Below are 20,434 nucleotides of genomic sequence, written 5' to 3' on the forward strand. Positions count from 1 at the left end.
GGGGGGGGGAGAGGAGGGGAGGGAAAAGGGGGATCTTGGTGTGAACAGCATCACTCACCTCTGGTTGCGCTCGCGAGCCCTCTTGACACTGTCCTTAAAGAAATCTGAGGCAAGCTGGGAGCACTTCTTCTGGTTGTGGTTGGCGTTGGAGCCGTACTTGTCCGGATTCCGCTCCGGAGCGGGGGCGAAGTAGCCGGGCTGAGCGCCCTGGGTCGGCATCGGCGGCGCATTGGCGTAGCTGCCGTGGCCGGGCTGCTGTCCGCGGGAGTCGGCCGTTCTGGGCCGTTGACCGGAGGACGGGCCACGGCCTCCGTAGGGGGATGAGCGGCCAGCGTCCCCTAGGTTCTGGTGAGAGAACTGGTTGGCGAGCCCCGTGTTGGGATCATTGCTGTTGGCGCCGGGCGTCGTTGACCGGGCCTGACCGTAGCCCTGGCCGGCAGAGCTGTAGTCGGCAGCCTGGGCACCGAGCTGCGAGGGATACTGGGAGCCGCCGTACTGGTTCTGGCCGTTGTTGGGCGGGAAGTATCCCGCCGACGCGTAGCCTCCCTGCTGGTGGTATGCCTGGGACTGCTGGGCGCCTCCATGGGGAGCGGCCTGGCCCCCTTGGAAGACGGGCTGGGGAAAGGTCGAGGGCGTGGTGGGATATGTGCGGTCGTTGGCAGCCAGTCGCTCGTTGTTGTTGCCGAAGTTGAGGTAGAGACGGTTGCCCTGGTTGTCCATCTTGACGGCTTCCCGCGGCGTGGCCGTGGCGCACAATTGGTATTTGCTGGTAATCCGGGCTTTGCAGATTCGCGCGGGCGGCTTGCAGGTAACGACGGGCGACGTCGAGCCGGAGTTGTGCAGAAAGGGGGGAGGATTGAAGGGGGAATCCCTGCCGTTTTGAAAGCCGGGGTCTGTTGAAGGTCGAGGCCTGATGGTTGTCTGGGTCGACGTTCTCGGGTTACCGCCCCGCCTACTACCTATTTGAACTGGAGGTGGGGCAGGGGCTGCAACTGCAACTGCAACACGCGACGCCGGCTGCGGAAGAAGCTGTGTGTAAGGAGGTGGAGCCCTGTGTGACACAGTACTGTGTGAGTGTGACCGAAATCTGTTGCTATTGTTGTTATTGTTGTTGTTCGTTGGTTGCTGTTTACCAAGTTTGTCGGGGTAATTGGCCCGTGGGTCACCGAAACAAGGGATGGAATAGGGGTTGTACAGTACAAGCAAAGGGCGATCCGTGCTCGCACCTTGGTGGGTGGGCGCTTGTGTTCGTGTCGATGCAGACGCGCTGGACACAAACCGGCGCTGGAGCAGACAATCACAGGTGGAGAAAGAGGAAAGAGGGAGGGGTACCCGCTAGCAATGAGCTCCCAAGCAGCAGTCGGGACCAGCACGAATACTTACTTCAGTGACGGGCGGCCGAGGGTGCTTGGAAGTTGCCTGAAATCGAAATCAGATATGGACTATAAAGCAACCCTTATTGCAGGTGCTAGTTAATAAACGTGTCGGGATCTTGGTGAAGTCTTCTCCGTTGCATGCTAAAGCTCAAACTGCAACGGATACTGTTTCTGGAATTAGCCCCTGGTAGCGGGGTGCATAGTGTACGGATTAGAATGGCACTCGCAGTGTGCTGACCGCACTTTCCCAGCAGTAACCAAGATTTACTACTAATATCCCGCCTACCCTTGTCACACTTTCGAGTGCTTCACAGGTGAGAACTTACCCTCGGTTCAGAGTACGTCCGTACTGCCTACTGCGTAACTCGGGTACCTCCTACCAAGCCCCGGTAATGCGCCGACTTTGGTGCGGCTTTCAGTCTATCCATGATCGCATTTCAAGAACCCTACCCATCTCGCAAAGCGACATAATCAGGTCTAAAACGTCTCCAAGTGGGATCCCTTACTGACAATCCCTAGAGCAGCTCGTGTAAGGAGAGGGTAGTCAACAAGCAGTACCAGGCCTAATAAGAGGACAACGACTGTGTAAAATGCACCCCCTTCTGGGAACTCCTCGGCCTCGAGCCACAAGGCCGGAACTCTGATCATGGGAGTTTCGGCATACTCCGCGTTGCAACGAGGTCACCCTGGGTCCGTGCACCACGGCTTATCGCGATAACGGCGCTTGGGAAATTTGAGCTTCACGGCGACCTCGAACTTGGTAAACGACGGATTTCTGCCAGCGATGAGGCGATCGTGAAACCACACCATTTCTCGATTCACTCGCGTTCACTGTTTTCGAAAAGTGGCGAAGCCGATAGACCTTCCTCTAAAACCAAAGAATCTTTCTCGGGCCCGCCGCAAGCCGAATGTGCGGGTAGTACTGCTTAATCTCCCGCGACGGAAGCCCAATCGCCCACTCCGAGGCACCATGGCCGAACCGACACCTGCACCGGCGCCTCCCACGGCTGCGAACACCGTATGAACCCCCCTGTTATCAATTTTCCTTTTTTATTCCTTTTTTATTATTTGTGTGTGCACGCGCTTTCCTGTTCTGACATGTACTTTGCAGGCTCCGAAAGCACCCTCCGGAAACCCGGCCCTGCGCATGCTCGGTCTGCCCCATCTCCCCCGCAAGCTCCCCTCCCGAAACTGGATGATCTTTTGGACCATCACAGGCGCATTTACAGCGGCGGTTATCTACGACAAGCGGGAGAAGAAGAGGGCCATCGCGAAGTGGTCTCATGCCGTCGAACACCTCGCCAAGGAGCCGCTGCCTCACGATAGCCTCGGTTTGGCGCAGCCGCGGAAGCTCACCATTTATCTCTCGAGTCCTCCCGGGGATGGGCTGCGCGTGGCCCAGGATCACTACACGGAGTATGTGAAGCCGGTCTTGGCCGCCAGCGGGCTGGACTGGGAGTTCGTTCAGGGCCGCCGGGAGGGCGATGTGCGTGCTTACGTGGCCGAGCGAGTACGCAGGCTCCGCCGCAGCCGGGAGAGCGGCGGCGAGCCGGATCCCTCAAAGGAGCCGACGAGAGAGGAGTTAGTGGAGGCCTTCCGCAAGTCGCGGGGCATCAAGGAGTACGACGGTGTACGCGGCGATATTGTCATTGGCCGACACACATGGAAGGAGTACCTCAGGGGCTTGCATGAGGGCTGGCTGGGTCCCCTAGCGCCGCCCCCAGAGCCGGAGCCGGAGCCGCTACCAGCCGCCGTGAACCCCGAGCCATCGACCGGCGACAATCCCGCCGAGGACAAGCCGGCCGAGGAAAAGAAGGCCGAAGAAGAAAAAAAGAAGCCCAAGCGGCCGCCTCAACCAAAACCCTACAACACCACCGCCGACTATCCTTCAGCCGTCCTTCCCAGTGTCGTACCCGACGCATTCGATCCCTCCGCACCGATCCGCGAGCCTCATATCCTCGGCTTCCTCAATACCCCCACGCGCCTCTACCGCTTCCTCAACCGCCGCAAGCTCGCCGACGAGATCGGCCGCGAGGTCGCCGCGGTCTGCCTGTGCACATATCGCGAGTACCAGCGGCTCGCTGCCGACCCCGACGCCGGGCCCGACGCCGCCTCGGCCAGCAGTCCCGCCGCTGCTCACGAGCAGCCGCTGTACGAGCAGCAAAAGGAGCTGGCGTGGGAAGAGAAGGACTGGATCAAGTCCATCTGGAAAGAGGACGACCCGAAGGGTGCGGACGCTTCCGAGGCGGCCGAGATCCCCGAGAGGGTGCGCGCGAAGCCCATCGTCATGGACCCGCGCATTGCCGAGCGCATGCGGCGCTTCCAGCTGCTGCCCGAGGACGAGGAGCGGGCTAGCAAGATCGTGGTGCCCGAGGAAGAAGTCGAGGGGTGGATCAAGGGGAAGCTCCGCCAACTCTACCGGTGGGGTGTGAGCAAGGCTTTCGAGAAGAAAAAGACGACACCGCTGGAGGATAAGGATGTGGAGTGAGTGGGAAGGGCGAGAGACGAGGGGTTTCCGTGGTCGCGGTCGAACTGTTGCATACTCGATCTACCTGTATAACAGCTGCGGACGTGCTTTGTCCAAATGTTGGGGTATCATGATGCATGTCTGTGGTTGGCGCAGCGGTTTGTATTGTATGTATGTACAATATAGAATGATAGATGGCTGGTGAGCTGGCGTGAGGACTGATGAATCTCGACTTACCTTTTTGGCGGTCAAACTCTGATTCCAACAGGCTAATTGAGTCCTATCTGAACGTATGACCCGGACAGCAAGGGGCGTGTCTGGTCCTCGCCATCATGATGAAGAAAGTGTGGGAGAGTATTGCTACGGCTCAATCTTCGTCATCGTCAGACGAGTAGTCTACCAGCAAACCCCCGGACTTTGATGTGCTTGTACTTGGGGGCGCTCCCGAGGCTGATGATGCAGGTGTCGGTGTTGTTGCCGGTGCCGCCTCCGGTGCCTCTACCTTCGCAACAGCTGCTGCTGCTGTCGACCCCTCCGCTCGTGCACCCGCATCTGGCTCCCCAGCTACTCCCTTCTCGCTCGCCTCTCCCTTACTCCCGACCGACTCTTCCCTCCCGCCAGCCTTACCAGCTTTGTCCTCCACATCCTGCCTCTCGTGGCTCACCTCATCACCGCCGCCACCGTCACTACCGCCCGTCGACGCCCTCTTGATGACGCCCACCCCCCTGAGCCTCTTCTTCTCCTTGCCCGCGTCCCCCTTCCTCCGCTTCCTCCCGACCACGCCGAAGCCAAACGCCCCACCCACCGAGAGCGGCCCCTCCCCATCCGAGCCGGCCTCCGCTTCCTCCTCGGAGCCGCCACCACCGCCCCCGCTCCCGCCCCCGCTCCTCCTCTGAGCCTCCCGAAAAGCGGCCAGCCCCCTCTCCACCTCCCTGCGGGCCTCCTCCTCCTCCCTCCGCTTGCGCATGCGCACCTCGTCCAGGAACTCGACCTCGTCGTCGTCGAGCGGGCGGAACTGGTTGCGCAGCCGGTGGGCCTCCTCAAAGGCGGCCTGCTTCGCAGCCTTGTTGGCCTGGAGGATCTCGTAGAGCGACTTCTCCTGGGAGGACTGCTGCTGCTGCTGCTGCTCCTCGCGGCGGCGGCGGCGGTCCTCCTCCAGCTGGGCGGTCGCGGCCGCCCAGGCCGCCTGCTTCTCGGCGGCCTTGGAGCTGGCCGCCGAGGTCGCCGCCGTTGCGGATGATGCCGGCTGGTTCGGGAGTGATGATGAAACTTCCTGCCCTGTTGCCGCGTTGATCGCGCCGGCCGAGACGAAACGAGAGGACATGGCGGTTGACGGATTCAAATCGTCGTCCGTGTGTAGCGGGTCGACGTTTCAGTGCGAGAGTGCACGGTTTGATTGAAGCAACTCGTTCCTCAATCCGTACACCGAGTAGGCGGTCTCCAAGCGAGCAAGTCTGTATCTAGGGGGTAATTGGACAGAGAGGAACCTGGCCGGTGCTGGTGCGTTTCGCAGGCACTTGCCTCGTCTTTTCGTTCGTTGATGGATTAGGGACAAGACACAAGGTTGAAGAAATGGGCGAAACAAGCAGCTGTTTGCCAATTGAGTCAAGCCCCACCCAATACCAGTACATCATCCACACTCTCTTCGCACCCGCATTCATGATACTAATAAGGTTAACAAGACCCAAGGACACTCTTTCCAAAACAACCTGGGCATCTGGTTCGCTCATTGTGATCTACATTCATCGAAGTTCATCCTTGCCTCAAGTTATTCCCGCTACACGATGTGAACTATCACAATAATTCCCACAATTTACGCCTCGGCAAAAGCGCTTGAATCGGTTTTTTATTGTTTCGTTATATCAAGGCCGGTCTAGTCCAACGATCCAGACCAGGAAAAGTCCTGCGCTGGCAGGCTGTCATTGAAGAAGACGCATGCCCCGACACTCAGCTTCAAGCAAGTCCGAGTATCGCGACAAACGTCTGCCATCGCCTGGCTAAAAGCTTCTGCGTCTCCTCTTCTCACTCTTGAAACACCCCAACCCCAGCGCTTCGATCAAGTAAACCTTTCCCTAACATCCCAATCTCGAGTCATCCCATCTTCTGATCCTTCAACCCCAAATTCGTCAAGTCGTAATCCCAGCTAACGGTAACAAAACAAAGGAAGGTCCATGCCTCTCGGCAGTAGCCTCCTAAAACCTTGAACAGCGACAAGAAACAGCTGTCTTCTGCTCAACCCCTCCTGAGCTCCCCTCACGCAACTTCCTCTAATTTGGAATACGCGCAACACCGATTCCAACCCTTCTCTAGCCACGTTCAGGAAAAGAACAAGAAAAAAAAAAGGAAGCCAACTGCGCCGCTAACATGCCAGTGATTGGATCCTCTTGTGGTCCTCTGCCGGAGGCCACTAGCATCCCGAGGAGCCAAAGTCACTGAGCGAGCCTCAGCTGGTATAAGAAAGCAGAAGCAATTAGAAGAACAATGAAGCAATGAAGCATGATACCTCCATATCACAGCCCCAAGAAGTAAAAGAGCCAAATGAGGCTATTGAAAGTCCAACTTTTCACCCCTCGTAACCCAATCCCGCACAAACCGACTGATACCCTTGAGATAGCACCAGATATGTACTCATGAAACCAGCAAACTTTTTTGATCAGACCAAGGCGAAAATGATCGGATTGTAATGGGCGCCAAGTCGGGTGAGCACGTCACAACGCAATAACGGACATCAGATTCGATATGTTGGAAGCGTGTCCGTTATGTCGTTGTCCAAGTAGCGCGCCCGCGTTCTGCTGAGTGACCATCATGAATGAGATCTGATTTTGGAAAAAAAAAACGAGTGAAGTGGGAGAACGCGGGGCCGTAGCACACATGACAGCCACGAGTCTGGAAGCTCGATGAGCTGCCACTGACAGCCATGACCCTCTGGATCGAATTGGTCCACTCAACTTGAACCTCGAAAAAAATGGGGAAGGTGAAACTTCGAGAATGCCGAGAAAGAAGCCGGTTCGCCAAATCTATGATGAAGCCCGAAGCGAAAGCACGATGGTATTCAAAGCCGAGAAAAACGCCGATTTATGTTATGAAATGAACCGGTATACCGAGAAAAAGAGTTTCATTAGTCGAGGACGACGGGCTGCGGACCGAAAAAGTGAAATAGGACGCGCAAGGCTGCTGGGATGCCGCGCCTTGCCGAATGTGAGCCAGCGTCCAGCCTTCCACATGGGAGCAGGCGACGTGGCAAGTTGAATAAAAGCAAGGCCGTGGATCATAAGGATCACCAGCGGCATCAGGCATATCGCGTCCGGACAGTCGCTCGGGGTATCTGAATGCAAACGTATCGAATGTCCGATGAGCCTGGAATGAAACCCGCGTCTGGTATGACGATGCGATGGAAGAGCAGAATTGCGCCCAAGATAAGCGTCTAATCGAATTGAGTGACGAGAACGCCGAAACACGCCGACGAATTGACCAACTCAATGGCGCCGCAGCCGGGCGTCAGCATCAGCCGACCACAGCCTGCCCGTACGCGTGGGCGCCAAAGTAGCCGACGGTCTTGTGATGCATACCACCGCAGCTGCCACAGTTGCAGTCCGCAACGCCCGGGTGCTCCCAGATGTTGTGACCGTAGCCATAGTAGCCACCATAGCTCACGGGGTTCCGCGATGCATGATTGCCATGACGGAAACCGCTGTAGGGCGGTGGCTGCGGGTAGTGTCTTGACGCGACGTTGCTGCCCAATAGCGCACCATCAAACCACTCAGCGTAGCTCGAATTGACAAGGGCGGTCGAATTGGCATACTCGGGTGTGCCATATCCCGAGTCAGGAGGCGTAAGCGGAGCCGCTTGGGACCAGGAAGCGAAAGAATATGCCCATGAAGATGGGTCATGCCGGTACGCGGCCGTAGGCGGCACCTGGTTGCGCTTCGCGCTGGACAGGCGTTCATACTCGGCCACCTGCTGCTGGTGCCAAGCGGAGTAGAGCTGCTGGGCACGGGCCCGTGACAGATCCGGCTCGACAGGCGATGCAAGACCGAGCATGCGATCGCGGCTGGCTTGCTGCTGCCTCTTCTTGGTCTCTTGCCACTCCTTCCAGTTCGACAGCCAAGCCTGGTAATCTTTGCTCCCGTCCAGGTTGACATAGAGACACCAGTGGATGGCGCCTAGCCACTCGTATTCCAGAGTGTTGAGCTCCTGTACCGGAATTCCGCTCACCTCTGACCAAGACTTGTTCTGGAACGTGTTGTCGTCCAGAAACTTGCTCCCCAGCAGCAACGAGATGATGAGCATACGCCAGATCTGACCTTCGGTGTGGTTGGTCTGCCCTGCAGCGTGCATCATGTTGATGCGCTTGGCCAGGTAATTCATGCCCAGGAGGATTGTAGTGCTCGGGAGTCGCGTCGAAGTCAAGATTTGCGAGACGAACTTGCGGAACGCCGGGTTGACCTGCCGCTGGGGCATGACGATACGCGTCGCCATCTCAGAGACGTAGTCGGCCATGAGCTCGACTTCATAGTCGAGCACGGCACAAACGCCACCAGGCATTTTGGCTCCGGATGAGTCGAGTCGGAAAAAAGTTGAGAAAGCGATGAGAAGATCGAACTGCTTCAAGCAGCTGGAGAAGGGCAGACTGGGTGGGGGGTTGGGCCACGCCGTGCCGGAACCTCCAGAGCCGAAGAGTTGAAGGATCTCGATGTGTGGGAGGGTCGAGATCTAGTATAGCCGTTGAGCCATAGAGTGTAGGTTCCGTCGTCTTCACTGAAAGAATTTCGTGTCGGGATGGAGCGACTCGAATGACCGTCGAGAATGCCCGGGCCAGACAAAAAGGGAGTCGCCGGCTCTCCGTTGGCTTGCAGTAACCAAAGCCTTATCCAGGTAGAGCTGAGAGGCTCGATGTACGGTCGCGAGCACGACAGGATGAAGGAGCCAATGATTAGAAGAGATAAGAAAAGGAACGTCGAAACACTATGTTTGAACACGAGGTTAGCCCTAAACACGTCCCTGTTAGAAGGGCAACGAATGACGGTCGTCCGACAAGGGAACCGAGATGAAAGATCAAACTCGTAAATGTCGAACGATGGCCGGAGCGAGAGATACCCTCAAACATGAAGGAACCTTCGAGGCGAATCTCGATTATCCAGGCCAAGGTTAACCAGCCAAAGCGAGCCGCCGACGTGAGAGCCTTGTGGCGATGAGACAGAAACTCGAACCCGCTAGTTCAGACCGCATCGACGGGCGAGATGTTTGGATTGCGAAACATAGCCAGCTATGAAATGCCGCGCACCAGTTTGCACCGTCCAAATCGCGCTTGAAAAACAAAAGAAAACCGAGTCGGGGGACAAGACAGTGGTGGATACGAACCTAGCGGGAACCGACCGAGATCAAACAATTCCGACCGCTAAGTGATGGGTGTCCTCCCGGCTGTGTCGATGGTTTGAGAACCAAAGGCACAACAGCACCCTGACCGGTAAATCGGCACGCGTGCAAGACCGCTGTGTCTTCTGTCCCCGTTCGAGTTAACGAAGGTCGACAGACAACTGAATCCTTCTGTGAACGACACAAAAGTGAATTTGGCCGTTCGTCGGTCGCTCGGTGCTTGGCGGATTCAGCGATGGTCGAGAAGGGGGGATGGGGGGAGGAGGAAGAGCACGGCGTGGGAGGATGGGAGGTGGAAAGGGAAGAAAGGGAAAAAAAATAAAAAATAAAAAGGACTGGTTTTGGCTTTGCGGAGAGCAGCGATCAAAGTGGCCCTGGCTCGCTGCTAGTGTAGCGAGGGTGGCCGGGTGGGTAACGGTCGCGTTGGGGCGGACTATCGCTAGTGGGCCATGGGACATAATGAAGGGCCCACACGTGGCTCCGGGCGCGGGCGCCGAGGGAATTCGACCAGGCCACCCTCCGTCGGAGGATGGATGGTGAGACCAGCCCTTACAACAACAAAACAGCAACAGCACGGCGGTGAGTCGTGTGAGCAAGGCTTATTAGTAGACAAGAAGAGATCACTTGCACGCTAGCTAAAGACTTTTTTTGACAAGAGGCCTGCAGAAAGCAATGAGGTCCCTTGAGACATGCAGCTGGTACATCACGGGGCGGCACGCAGGGCTGGCAGGCACGTCGGTCCGTTTCGGCAAACATCAAGGTGCATTGGCAATTTTAATCTGTACAAACGGCAGCGTCGTGCGTCAGATTGGGGGGGTAACAGGTGACAGGACGAAATGACGGAAATGACGGGGGTGGCCCGCGGGCGCGTCGAGCCTTCCAAACAATAACTAACGGACCTCCCAGTGCGGTTTCTTCACCCAGCGGTCAGAAGAGAGCGCTAAGGCGATCCACAAGTGGGCTGGCCAGCGGGTGGTGGTGGCGCTAACCTGGATTGGCAAGCAGCGAAGATGCCAGCCTTCGCCCGCAGGTTTCGCATCCCACGGCTCGTGTGGCCACTGAGAGTTTCGTATCCCAACCAGGAAAGCAGGAAAGAACAACCTGTTCTCCAAGACGGAGCATGTAAAAAGAAAAGTTTTTCATTCTCCCAATTTTTCATTACTTAGCATAGCTGTCTCGGCACCTCGTGTCTACACTACCCTGTTGATTCAGAACAGACGTAACTCGTACTGCTCATCCATACGCTGACTCGCGATTTTGGGACGGTGTAAACTCTGTAACCTCCCATTCCGCGCTTCCGGACGAAGGACGAAATAAGTTGACGGCGGGGTTATTAACTATTTTGAAACCAACGCCCTTATCGCTCGCCGCGCTGAATGGACCAGGCAACACAAGTACGAAAGTACACTACACGAGGGTTGGGGTTATAAAGATAACCGGAAGAATTTCGAGAACAACATACCTTGGTCACGGCTGGAGTCGAGGATGTAGAGGGCTTCCCTGCCTCAGATTGACGCTAAGATGGCAAAAGTTTTGCTCTCCTCCAATCACGGACAATTCGTTGCCATTTACCAGCGTACCTGTTGTGACGGGCTCTGGCTTGCGATGCACAGGCGGCGCTGTTTCTTTAAGCCACAGTAATCTTGCCCAACTGACCCATGAAACCAATCGGCTGATCGGGCTTGGTCATCTATGAAAGGGATACTGTTTTTGGAGAACGTAGGTCGCCGACTACATATGCACTCTGTACTGCTAGTATTGCTTGAAGCGAAGAGGCAAGAGGTTGCGGGGGAAAAAAGGGAAACACCCAGGTTAATTTACGCTTATACGTATGTAATCCGTACTGCACATACCTACATATGTTAGGCACGCGTCACTTCGCTCTCCAGGCATGGCTGCGCACATGTTCGGTGCCGGTAACCGCATGACCGCGTCCGATCATTTGAGAAGTCGCAACTGACAGCGCGAACATTGATACCCTCCGCCACCGTGTGTCATGTTTCTCCTCGAGGACGCGAAACGGACGTGCAATCCTAATTCCATGCAGAGCTGCAGGAGGAGTGACTTTGCCAGGCTAACCGCACTCCTGGGTGAGAGTAGAGGGTTGGAGGAGCGGTCAAGGCCAACTCAACCGCCAACGGGAACCAGGGTGCTGGGAGAGGTCCGGAACAAAAAAACGCAGCATAGACCACCGCCTCCCGATGACATGGTTCGACCTGATCAGAGATTGACCCCAGACAACACCCACGGTCCGTTAGTTAAACCACACACAGGAAGAAAAAGAAAAGAAAAAAAAGGCGAGCCCCGGCTGGTCCTTCGCTGAACCCGCAGTCCTGCCCTGAGTTTTCGGTTGACGGCCTCTGACGGGCCTGAGGAGAGCAGCAAAGCCGACCCGCTGCGGTTTTCGCTTCTGGTTGTATTCCCTTTCGGGATAACTAGTTTAGAGGGGGCTTGGCGGACATGTTTGGTCAACCGATTCCGTAATTCCCACCACGGCATCACGAGAGGAGAGGTGCTCTGTCCGTTTTGAGCACCAGTACGGAGTCGCGTACAGACTCGTAGCATGGATGCCTTCGGATGCGAGCGTCCTAAGATCACTTTCCCGAATCAACCAGCTCAGCCTCTTCTCGAGGCTCATTGGACAACTTGTGGAATGTACGTAGTACGAATCGGCCGAGGCGGCCAACCGGAGCTTACGCGTTGGCTCGAGAGAAGGAAGACGCAACCCCGTTGGTCCCTGTTGTTCCAGACCGCCTTCTTTCGCCGCAACAGGTGGTCAAAGACCTTTACCAAAGTACGGATTACTGAGTCACCCGAGACAACTTCGCCGACCACGGGCGCAAATGGATCAGGGGCCAACCTCGATCGCACACACTCGAGAGCGTGTCTCGCGTTGTTGATGAAAAAAAAAAAAAAGGTTGAGGTTGCGCCCGGCCAGCTGCAAAGCCAACGGTGTGTTGGCAGCCAGTTAGCCAACTGCCTCCTGCCTTGCCTGCCTGCTTCCCTGCCTTCGACCGACATACCAAACATGAACGGTGACAGATCCGCTACTTGCCGCTGCGGCCACAAAATGACTCCTCTCCCGGCGCGCTGCGCCCCGGGGGCGAAGAACAAGACATCGTTTGCTGCAGGAGTGTCAAAGAATACAAAAAGCAGGACGCCAGTTTCGGGTTTACGGTTTTGCCTCGGCCAATGAGCCCTCCACGTTGGGTTTCTCAGAGGACCCCGACTGGATCAAGGGGATCCTGCCCCCGCGGCCTTCCACACGCAAACCCCTCATGCGGTCATCACTTCCCCTGCGTTATTATGGGAGCCATTGGCCAGCGTTGCTTGTGGGCTACACAGCCTACACTACACTAATCAGGGAGGAAAAAAAAAGATGGATTTCTGGAAGCTGCCTGTGCTGACGCGCCTCGACTCGAGAATGTAGTGTACTTGTGGTAGGACATGACCTAATACTTGGAGCCAGCGTTTCCGTCAGGTAGACCTCAGTCGTCATGAGGTGTTACCCGCAACGACTCGAGAGCTCACAACTTGATCACATCTATACATACGTACATACATACGTACATACATACATAGATACATACCCCCGCGAGCGATTTTCTACTCGCGCACGCCGTTCAGTATGTCAAGCAGTAGTGCACCCACTAGCAGAAGAGGACTTGCAGTTACTAAAGTACTCCGTTGAGAAGCCAGTCTCAGCCAGTCTATCCGACCGAATCCACGTTTTGTTGAAGACGGAGGCGAGTTTGACTCCACACCTTTGCACTCCACACACTCACCAGTGACTGGCCGGCTGCTGCGAGAGATCTGGCTAGAATCGGCGTCGGGCAGGGACACAGCAAGCAATCCGCGCTACCATTGCGGGGCTCCCCATGGTGCAAAAACCCTCAATTTCAGGGATCCCCCCAACGTGGGAAGCAAAAATATACCGCAGTTGCATCCACCAGCCTTTTCTGGCCCACTACTGTCCCTCGAGCGGTTGCCGCGCGAGGGCGCTGGAAGAGAAGAGAAGTCTTGGCCGCATGTGCCAAACAACTTTTTTTTCCTCTCGCCTGCGCAGTAGATTGTTGATCGCGGAGGAGAGGGGGTTTTCTTCGCCTTCACATGGGTTCTTCCTTTACCCTTCTCGTCGAGGCCTCTGCCGATGATCGCCCACAACGCGTCCGGCGACGCAGCAGCAGCAATCTTTACACTACGCCACCCTTCGGCCAAACCCCGGGACGAGCGAGGGGCAAATAGTATGAGGTGTCGAACGGCTTTCGGGCCAGGTTAACGTCCCATTGCATGTTTCGACCACGGCAAACACCACCCGAGGGAGAGAACTAAGGGGAGGGGTTTCGGGGTTTCCCCTTCCACCCAAAGTTACATCAATCCTCAACATTCCATTCCAAGTAGCGTTACCCGATCGAACGGCACTCGATTCCGTGATGTGTCCTCGAGGTGTTCCAAGTCGTATCGGCGCTTGGGTCGCTAACCAAGAAGCAAGCCAAGTGGCCCAAGATCTTTCGAGTATGTACTTGGAGGTTGGAGAGGCGTTCCGGCCGATAACCAAAGTCTCTTCTTGCTCGCATGGCGCTCGTAGCTGGCATACAATGCGCCAACCCGGCCTACATAGCGTACTTTCGGGACCAAGGACGTCTGCCCGAAGCGACGGCAATAGACGCCGTCACAGCCGTTTTCGGCGACCGTTCTGATCTTGCATTGCAGAAGATGGGACAAGACCGATCGCCTTCTTCCCATTTGGTAGTGTTCATTTCGACACGCAAGTGGGGACCATGACCTCAACCAACCCGACGCCGATCGAGCGGCGCTCGCCGCCCCTTCCGCACCAGAGCGCTTCGAACAGCCACCCGGGCAGGCACGAACAGGCCTTCTGAGAGAAACCATCAGGCACCCTCGAATGGTCCATACCGTACCACCGTACCTTCCCCCCCACACAGCACCGAGCGCTGACGTTTCCAACGCCCAATGAGGTGGAGGCGAGTGGCTCAAAGTGAAAGCTGGCTCCGAAAGAGAAAAAAAAAAACCCTGATGATCATGATGATCATGATCATCGCCCGCCAGACAGCTACGGCGCCACCGCAGCCGCAGGATGGCTGTAAGCCTGTTATGTGAGCAGAGAGGCAACAGAGCGAAAACGCCCGATGCCATGGCCGAAATGACATGACACCCAACATTTTTTTTGCCATCCACTCCATGCTCCCCCTCCCCTTCCAGTCGCAGCCAGTATGTATGTATGCACACTACCCCAGTTTTGTCATGATGCAGCCTGTGCGTCTCCTCATGGGTGCATGACCACAGATCGTCGTCATTGGTTGCCTGCGCGTTGCTTGCTGCCTCGCTGCGTGCAGTCCGGGGCAAGTTGTTTGAAGGGTCCCTTTTCCAACCCCTCTCTTCCAAGCCTGCGAACCGGCTTACCTAAAGCACCCCGGAATGCATGAGGTACTCCGTATGCGTTGTCTGGAATCCGTACAGATTACATACTCCCCGTCCATGGGGGGTATGCATTGTCCACTCCCCTGCGTACACGCCTCACAACCACCGTTACTGGACATGCTGGGGCAAACGACGTCGGGCACCTCGGCCCTGCCAAGGAAACGGTCTTTCCCAGTCAGCCAGCAACTTATCACGACTGACGAGTGCTCTCGCGGGTGTGGTGCGTTGCGGACTGTGACAGTGGCTTCGACTCGGCGATTCTCCCGCGTCGAGTCACACACCGTGTCGCCAGTCAGCATCTCATTCATCAACCCCCTCCAGGGAAACTCGGTTCCCGATGCCCGAGCAGGCACGAAAGGAGCCGATGCAGTTCGCTACTCTTGCTGCTGCCCGCTGCCGAACCGCTGGCTCAGCTTGCCCGTAACAAAGTAACCCATCCGGCTGATATGGAGAGATACGGAGGATGAGACGCACAAGCGAACCGCAACTGTGTCCCCGGCAACGTCTCTTGACGGCCTCACCACGATCCAATCAAGAGAAGTAGGTTTAAAAAAAGAGAGAGAGAAAAGAATAATATATGACACAAGGCGAAGATGATCGATGTCGAAATAAAAAGTTGGGCAACAACAGAGCCTATGGTGCACGCAGTAGGCTACGAACTGAGATGCCCCTCCCCCTCTCCCTCCCCCTCCCCTTCCCCTTTCTCTTTCTGAACAGCCCGATGTAGTGCGACGGCTCTTCGCTCCGTGCCCAGAGAACAGAACCTAGAGAAGCATTGGTTTTCTGGTTGGCGCAGAGTCAAAAGCTGGGCCTCGCTCCGCAAGTCAAAGCACGCGAAAGTGCCAACCATTGCTATGATAAGACAGTTGATTCATCCCTATAGGTACACTAGTAGTGTAGGCATTCTGCCGCCGAGCAAAGAAATTGTAACCAGCCAAAAGGGTGACGGCAACGTGCATTCCTGCCCTGGACAACTACAACTCTATCCATATACGGATATATGTGTATGTATATACACACTCCGTACAGTGAGTGAGCGAGCTTGTATCCCCTTTTCCCCTCCTTTGGCAGCATGCTTGCCGGCACATCTCTGCAGCGAAGGATCGGGTACGGACGCATTCGATGGAGGTTGGATGTGCGTCGCAGAAAAACCCAACGGCACACACACACAGTCTCTTCCCCATGTTGCCGCCACTGGCAGAGCACCAGTACACAACTCCGTCCAGTCTCTCTCAGCCTGCCGTCACGGCTGTAGTGTAGTAGTGTCGGGCAGCCAAGTCAACAAGATGACAAACCCTGGAACGAACTGATCAGCAGCGTATGTACGTACGGTACAGTACTTATGGGTGTGGCACATGGCGGAAGTTATCTTGCTGAAGCTCTACCCCCCCCCCCCCCCCCCCCCCAAAAAAAAAAGCGCATCTCCCAGGGTTCTGGTGATGACCGAGGAGCCAAAGATAACTAATGTAGAGAGGTAGCTAGTCCGAATGGCTTGACTTTGCTCGAAATTTCGCCGACCAGGAAAGCCGAGGAGGCAGGGTGCATCTCGAACCCGGATTCAACCACATATCATGGAATGCCGCGTCGCTCGAACTCTGGTCTCTTCCCTGACTGGTTCGCGCACCCAGGAGAGTAGGGTAGTTCATCACGGTGCTGGAGAAGTTCCATGCATCTTTCAAGAAAAAGAGACTGGTGCCGAGAAAGAAAGAAAAAAAAAAGTTGTAACTAGTGACAACTTAGAGTCCAGGAAACTAACTCAAACCTTCTCTCTCCTTTTCGCCCTCATTCGGTGTCTTGCCAGGTAGCCTACCATTTTTCCTTCCCCTTTGCTCGCGGTCAAGCAAGCTACAGCTGCAACCATGAGTTCGAGCTAGTACCGCCAGCTGATGAGGTTGATGGCCCATCATGGGCAGGGAAGCAGCGAAATAGTTATCAGGAGAGGCTTCTGCTTCTGTCCTTGACACCAGGACAACCGCCCAACATAAATGTCGGGTCTTCTTGATGCTGTCTTCGTTTTACCACTCTGCTGGCTTTATATGCCCTTGTCCTGGTATAAGCTCAAGCAAGCGAGACCCCAGAAGATGTCGGCCCTGGCGATGACAGAAACCCTCTCTATTAAGCCGTAGGTGTTGAGCGGTGTTCTCCCGTCAGGATGCCACCGCCCTTGGCGAACGACGGTCTATTCCTACCGATGCCAAAGCTAGCAATGGAGGAGAAAGAAGGAAAGGAACTGAACTCATCCCATATCCATAAGATAGTACATAAACGAAACGACAGAAGCCCTCTCAAGAACGCCATCAAGCTCCCAAGCCAAACCAGACACTGTTCCTATCACCCCATCAACCAGGAACGCCGCGGAAAGCAGAGCCATCTCTTGTCTCTTTGCTAGAGCAAAAGGCCCCTCCAGTGTCCCATGTTCGGCATCCCATTGCCTCATTTTTTTCCTTGTTTCAGACCCAAAACCACATCCCGGCTGCTTCCACCCACTCGAATTCGAGCCAGGCTGCAACCACCTAAGGAACGGGGCAAAGGAAGAAGGGAGCAAAGTTAGCAAACCAACCATTCACCCAACCTTCCCAACCCCTCTCTCCCTCAAGCAAGAGTCATTGAATAAGGCACAATGGCCTTATCCACCACTGGGTCACGTCTCGAAGTCACGTCGGCCTCGTTGCCCCATCTCTCGAACCAGCTGTCTTCCTTGGCCCTGGCCTTGTCGAACGCCTGCCGGCATTCCGGCGGGAGCAGGTCGCGGACCTCGTCCGGCACCGCCCGCAGGCCCCTGAACGGCGCCAGGAAATCCGCGGCCGCCGACGACTCGTAATCGGCCTGGGACGTGCGGAAGGGCACATCGTACGCCGCCGCCGACACGCCGGATGGTGGCGTCTCGAGGTGCATGTCCATGACGAGGAAGTTGCGCGAGATGGATGGCTTGACCGGGGGGAACTTTGTCGACCTTCTCGAGGGCGCGTCGCCTTCGCTCTCCTCGCGGTCCACGACCTGCTCGATACGCGCGTGCGTCGGCTGCATGATAGCTGGATAGTGCATCTGGTTGGTGTGAATGTCGTAGACACCATTGAGGTTGGCGCGGCGGACCGCGGACAGCATGCTGTTGAACTGGCTGCAGAGAGCATTAGCCTAGGGCATGAGGGAGAGACCTCCAAAGGATTTGTCTGTAATCTTACCTCGCCTCGCGGGCATGCTCCAGTTGCCAGTTGACATCGTTGACAGCGACGCGCCGCTTCTTGCTGTCGGCCTTGGCGTTTTGCTGGGGAACGGACGGACCGCCAGCATGGTACACCGAACTGGCGCCGTGCCAGGCAACGTACTGATTCTTGTTGTACGGCTTGTCCGGGTCGTAAACGTCCGACGGGTCGGCCAGCTCGCCCTCGACCACGCCCTCCGCGCGTGCCTTGGCGACCTCGTAGTCGTCGATGATCCTTCGCCCACCGACAATGATGAGGGCACCGAATTCGCGGAAGACGGACCGGGCTGTCACGATACCGATCGAGCGACCCTTGTAGCTGTGCGGGATGATTTCGCGCTCGATCATGTCTCGCTTCTCCTCGTCGTTGACGATGATCTTGTAGAGCTTCTTGTGCTTGGTGAAGAAGAGGTACGAGTCGCGGAAGCCCACGCACCGGGCGGGCTCGGTGGATAGCATATACAGACGGTCGCCGCGGTTGGGCAGCGTGAAAGTTCGGCACCGGTACTCGCGACCGCCTTTGAGATTTCCAAGCTTGTCGACCTTCGTTTCGCCCTCGGGATCCTCCGGCAGGTCAACCTCGTCGTTAACAATGTCCATAACGGTGCCATCCTTGTCGATGGACTGCTGCGTCGGCTGATAGTGCTGACCCTTACGTCCACCACGTCCGCGCCAACCGCCACGGCCGCGGCGTCGTGGTGTGGCGTCGGGGTTCGGAGGCTCGATGGGCAGCGTGTCCCAGTCCGGCGGGCGATTCTTGGGAGGTCTCCCTAACCGTCGGCGACGAACGACAGGTTCCGGAGGAGGTGTCGGAGACTTTGCGGACTCCTCATCCTCCTCTCGGGCTTCTTCCTCGGCGACCGAACCGTCGTCTTTGTCGTCCTTATCGGCCTTCTCAGCCTCCTCCTCTTCTCCTTCCTGCTCTGGCTCCGCATCGTCCTGTCCGGCAGCATCGGGCATCGGCTCATCCTCATCGTCGAGGGCGTCAAACGTCTTGGGCGTGCTCTCTGTAGTAGATGGTAGCACGGGGTTAACAATCCTGATCTTTGGGACGAGTTGAGGTCGAGGAACGGACGCCATGTCGCGAGGATGTGAGATTGTTTCATCTCAGGCGAGAGAAAGGAGAGAACTCTTGGGCTATGGACTGGTTGTTCAAACTCGAGACGGGGACCCAAGCGGGAATGCAACGCAGAGCGACCGCCAGGTTGAAGCATAATGAAAAGGAAAGGGGAAGGGGAAGGGGAAGGGGAAGGGGATAGACGACCGAGTATGCTCTGTTGCAACTTTCCGTCCGCCCTTCAATTGCTTCTGAGTTGGTTGGAGTGCATGTGGAACTGACGAAACCTTTGCCTCCCAAAAGCGGCCGGCGCTGCAGGTTGCTTGGTTGCACCGACTTGCAGTGCAGAGCCGGTTGCAGGAGGGTTCAGGTCGGTTACGGGCGACGAGGTCCTCATCGAGGGGCAAGAAGAGAGACCATGGGCAAAAAAAGAAAAGACGTACCGAGCGCTTGTTGGGCCCGCTTTGCCGCTGCGCGGCTGGTTCGTCGAGCAGGCATCGTCCAGGCTGTGTCTCGTTGCGGTGTGACGGCGCTTACTTTGGACGGTCGGGTGCTTGTGTCAGTTGGCCGTAAATTGATGATCCGTTATAGCAGCGATAGCAAGTGGGTATGCTCGGTGTTGCGACGCGATTGTCAAAGGGACGCGGTTTTTGGCGGGCTGGAGGAGACGCTCGGACCGCATTTACCTAATACATTGTGAGTGGGTGTAAGGTAACTATGTACATGTACAGTACGTCCGTAATCAGTCTGTGCTGTACGCTACGATCCCTAACAGAACTGGACGTATCCGAGGCCAGACTGCTTTCTGGTGTCAAGCAGTTGACATGGACTCGACTTCATATCCTGTATATATCTTGAGATCAATATTGAACTATGATACTTTCCCAACAAAAAATGCGATTTTATGTCTCACAGACTGTAAAGTACATTGGGCGATCATGAGCTCCTAGAATCCAGAACCTTTGGATTCAACACTCCTGCCAGTAGAACTCTGCAGCACAATCTTGTGATTTGCTCTACGGATATTATTCCTCTGATGCCGCAGGATGCAGCGCTTTTGTCTGACTTGCGGCTATGCGTTAGCAGCAAGACTACCACAAGAGCCATATGTGGCCCGCCCGAGTCCGTCCTCCTTGACGGAAAGCGAAACTCCCTTCGACTCTCCAGCGTTCCAATCTGACCGAGAAGTGCTTGACCACGATGAGCAAGAATGGGTGCCGCTCCCAATCTATAGGCTTTTCCCGCTGTCGTTACGTTTCCAGTAAAGACGTCCTGCCCAAATCCCACCAAGGAAGTACAATCAGCTATCACGCCGCCGTATCTATGCTGTTGGAGGGAAAAAAAAGTCAAGCGGTGCTGTGTGGTCTCGCCCGGCAACCCTGCCTCGTCCGGAAGAAGAAACACTCTGTCGCCGTGCAAAAGCTGGTATGGTTTGCTTGCCGGCGTGGTCAGCAGCGTTGGGTTGTCATCGGGTATTCAGGGAGATTCCTGACGAAGTACGCGAGGATGAGTTC

At 56.2% G+C, this 20,434-nt stretch overlaps 6 protein-coding genes across 6 annotated transcripts in view; 1 reads left to right on the forward strand and 5 right to left on the reverse strand.

Moving 5' to 3' along the window:
* The window catches only part of P884DRAFT_251920 (kinase-like domain-containing protein), a 3,009-nt gene extending 1,931 nt beyond the window's left edge, over window positions 1-1,078 (reverse strand). The window contains exon 1 of the mRNA XM_069440710.1: window positions 59-1,078. Coding sequence (XP_069293583.1) covers window positions 59-720 — 662 coding nt within the window. The 5' untranslated portion in view covers window positions 721-1,078. The remainder of the gene's footprint in view (window positions 1-58) is intronic.
* Window positions 1,079-2,346: 1,268 nt separating this feature from the next.
* Window positions 2,347-3,864, forward strand: P884DRAFT_273245 (mitochondrial import inner membrane translocase subunit Tim54; the record flags this gene model as incomplete). The annotated part of the gene is made up of 2 exons (XM_069442576.1): window positions 2,347-2,394; window positions 2,488-3,864. 2 exons carry the CDS (start codon window positions 2,347-2,349, stop codon window positions 3,862-3,864), a joined length of 1,425 nt encoding a protein of 474 aa, XP_069293584.1.
* Window positions 3,865-4,098: 234 nt separating this feature from the next.
* P884DRAFT_318214 (N-terminal domain of NEFA-interacting nuclear protein NIP30-domain-containing protein) lies at window positions 4,099-5,291 on the reverse strand. The gene has a single exon (XM_069445332.1). It carries the CDS (start codon window positions 5,165-5,167, stop codon window positions 4,211-4,213), a length of 957 nt encoding a protein of 318 aa, XP_069293585.1. The 5' UTR covers window positions 5,168-5,291; the 3' UTR covers window positions 4,099-4,210.
* Window positions 5,292-7,347: 2,056 nt separating this feature from the next.
* Window positions 7,348-8,388, reverse strand: P884DRAFT_212067 (uncharacterized protein; the record flags this gene model as incomplete). Its single annotated transcript, XM_069439129.1, has 1 exon — window positions 7,348-8,388. The coding sequence occupies one exon, from the start codon at window positions 8,386-8,388 to the stop codon at window positions 7,348-7,350; it is 1,041 nt and encodes a 346-aa protein (XP_069293586.1).
* Window positions 8,389-13,534: 5,146 nt separating this feature from the next.
* On the reverse strand, window positions 13,535-14,476 carry P884DRAFT_91860 (uncharacterized protein). Its single transcript, XM_069446173.1, has one exon. It carries the CDS (start codon window positions 14,374-14,376, stop codon window positions 13,696-13,698), a length of 681 nt encoding a protein of 226 aa, XP_069293587.1. The 5' UTR covers window positions 14,377-14,476; the 3' UTR covers window positions 13,535-13,695.
* A 2,777-nt stretch (window positions 14,477-17,253) lies between these two features.
* P884DRAFT_303474 (chromatin remodelling complex Rsc7/Swp82 subunit-domain-containing protein) lies at window positions 17,254-18,943 on the reverse strand (the record flags this gene model as incomplete). The annotated part of the gene is made up of 2 exons (XM_069445031.1): window positions 17,254-17,779; window positions 17,844-18,943. 2 exons carry the CDS (start codon window positions 18,941-18,943, stop codon window positions 17,254-17,256), a joined length of 1,626 nt encoding a protein of 541 aa, XP_069293588.1.
* Between the last annotated feature and the right edge of the window lie 1,491 nt (window positions 18,944-20,434).

The sequence above is a fragment of the Thermothelomyces heterothallicus genome (genome assembly GCF_042370625.1).
Source record: "Thermothelomyces heterothallicus CBS 202.75 unplaced genomic scaffold P884_scaffold_39, whole genome shotgun sequence".
In the NCBI taxonomy this organism is placed as follows: Eukaryota; Fungi; Ascomycota; class Sordariomycetes; order Sordariales; family Chaetomiaceae; genus Thermothelomyces; species Thermothelomyces heterothallicus.

Bases quoted from the DNA above. Each gene is read 5' to 3' on its own strand.
- P884DRAFT_318214 (XM_069445332.1), bottom strand. From the start codon at position 5,167: ATGTCCTCTCGTTTCGTCTCGGCCGGCGCGATCAACGCGGCAACAGGG.
- P884DRAFT_91860 (XM_069446173.1), bottom strand. From the start codon at position 14,376: ATGGCATCGGGCGTTTTCGCTCTGTTGCCTCTCTGCTCACATAACAGG.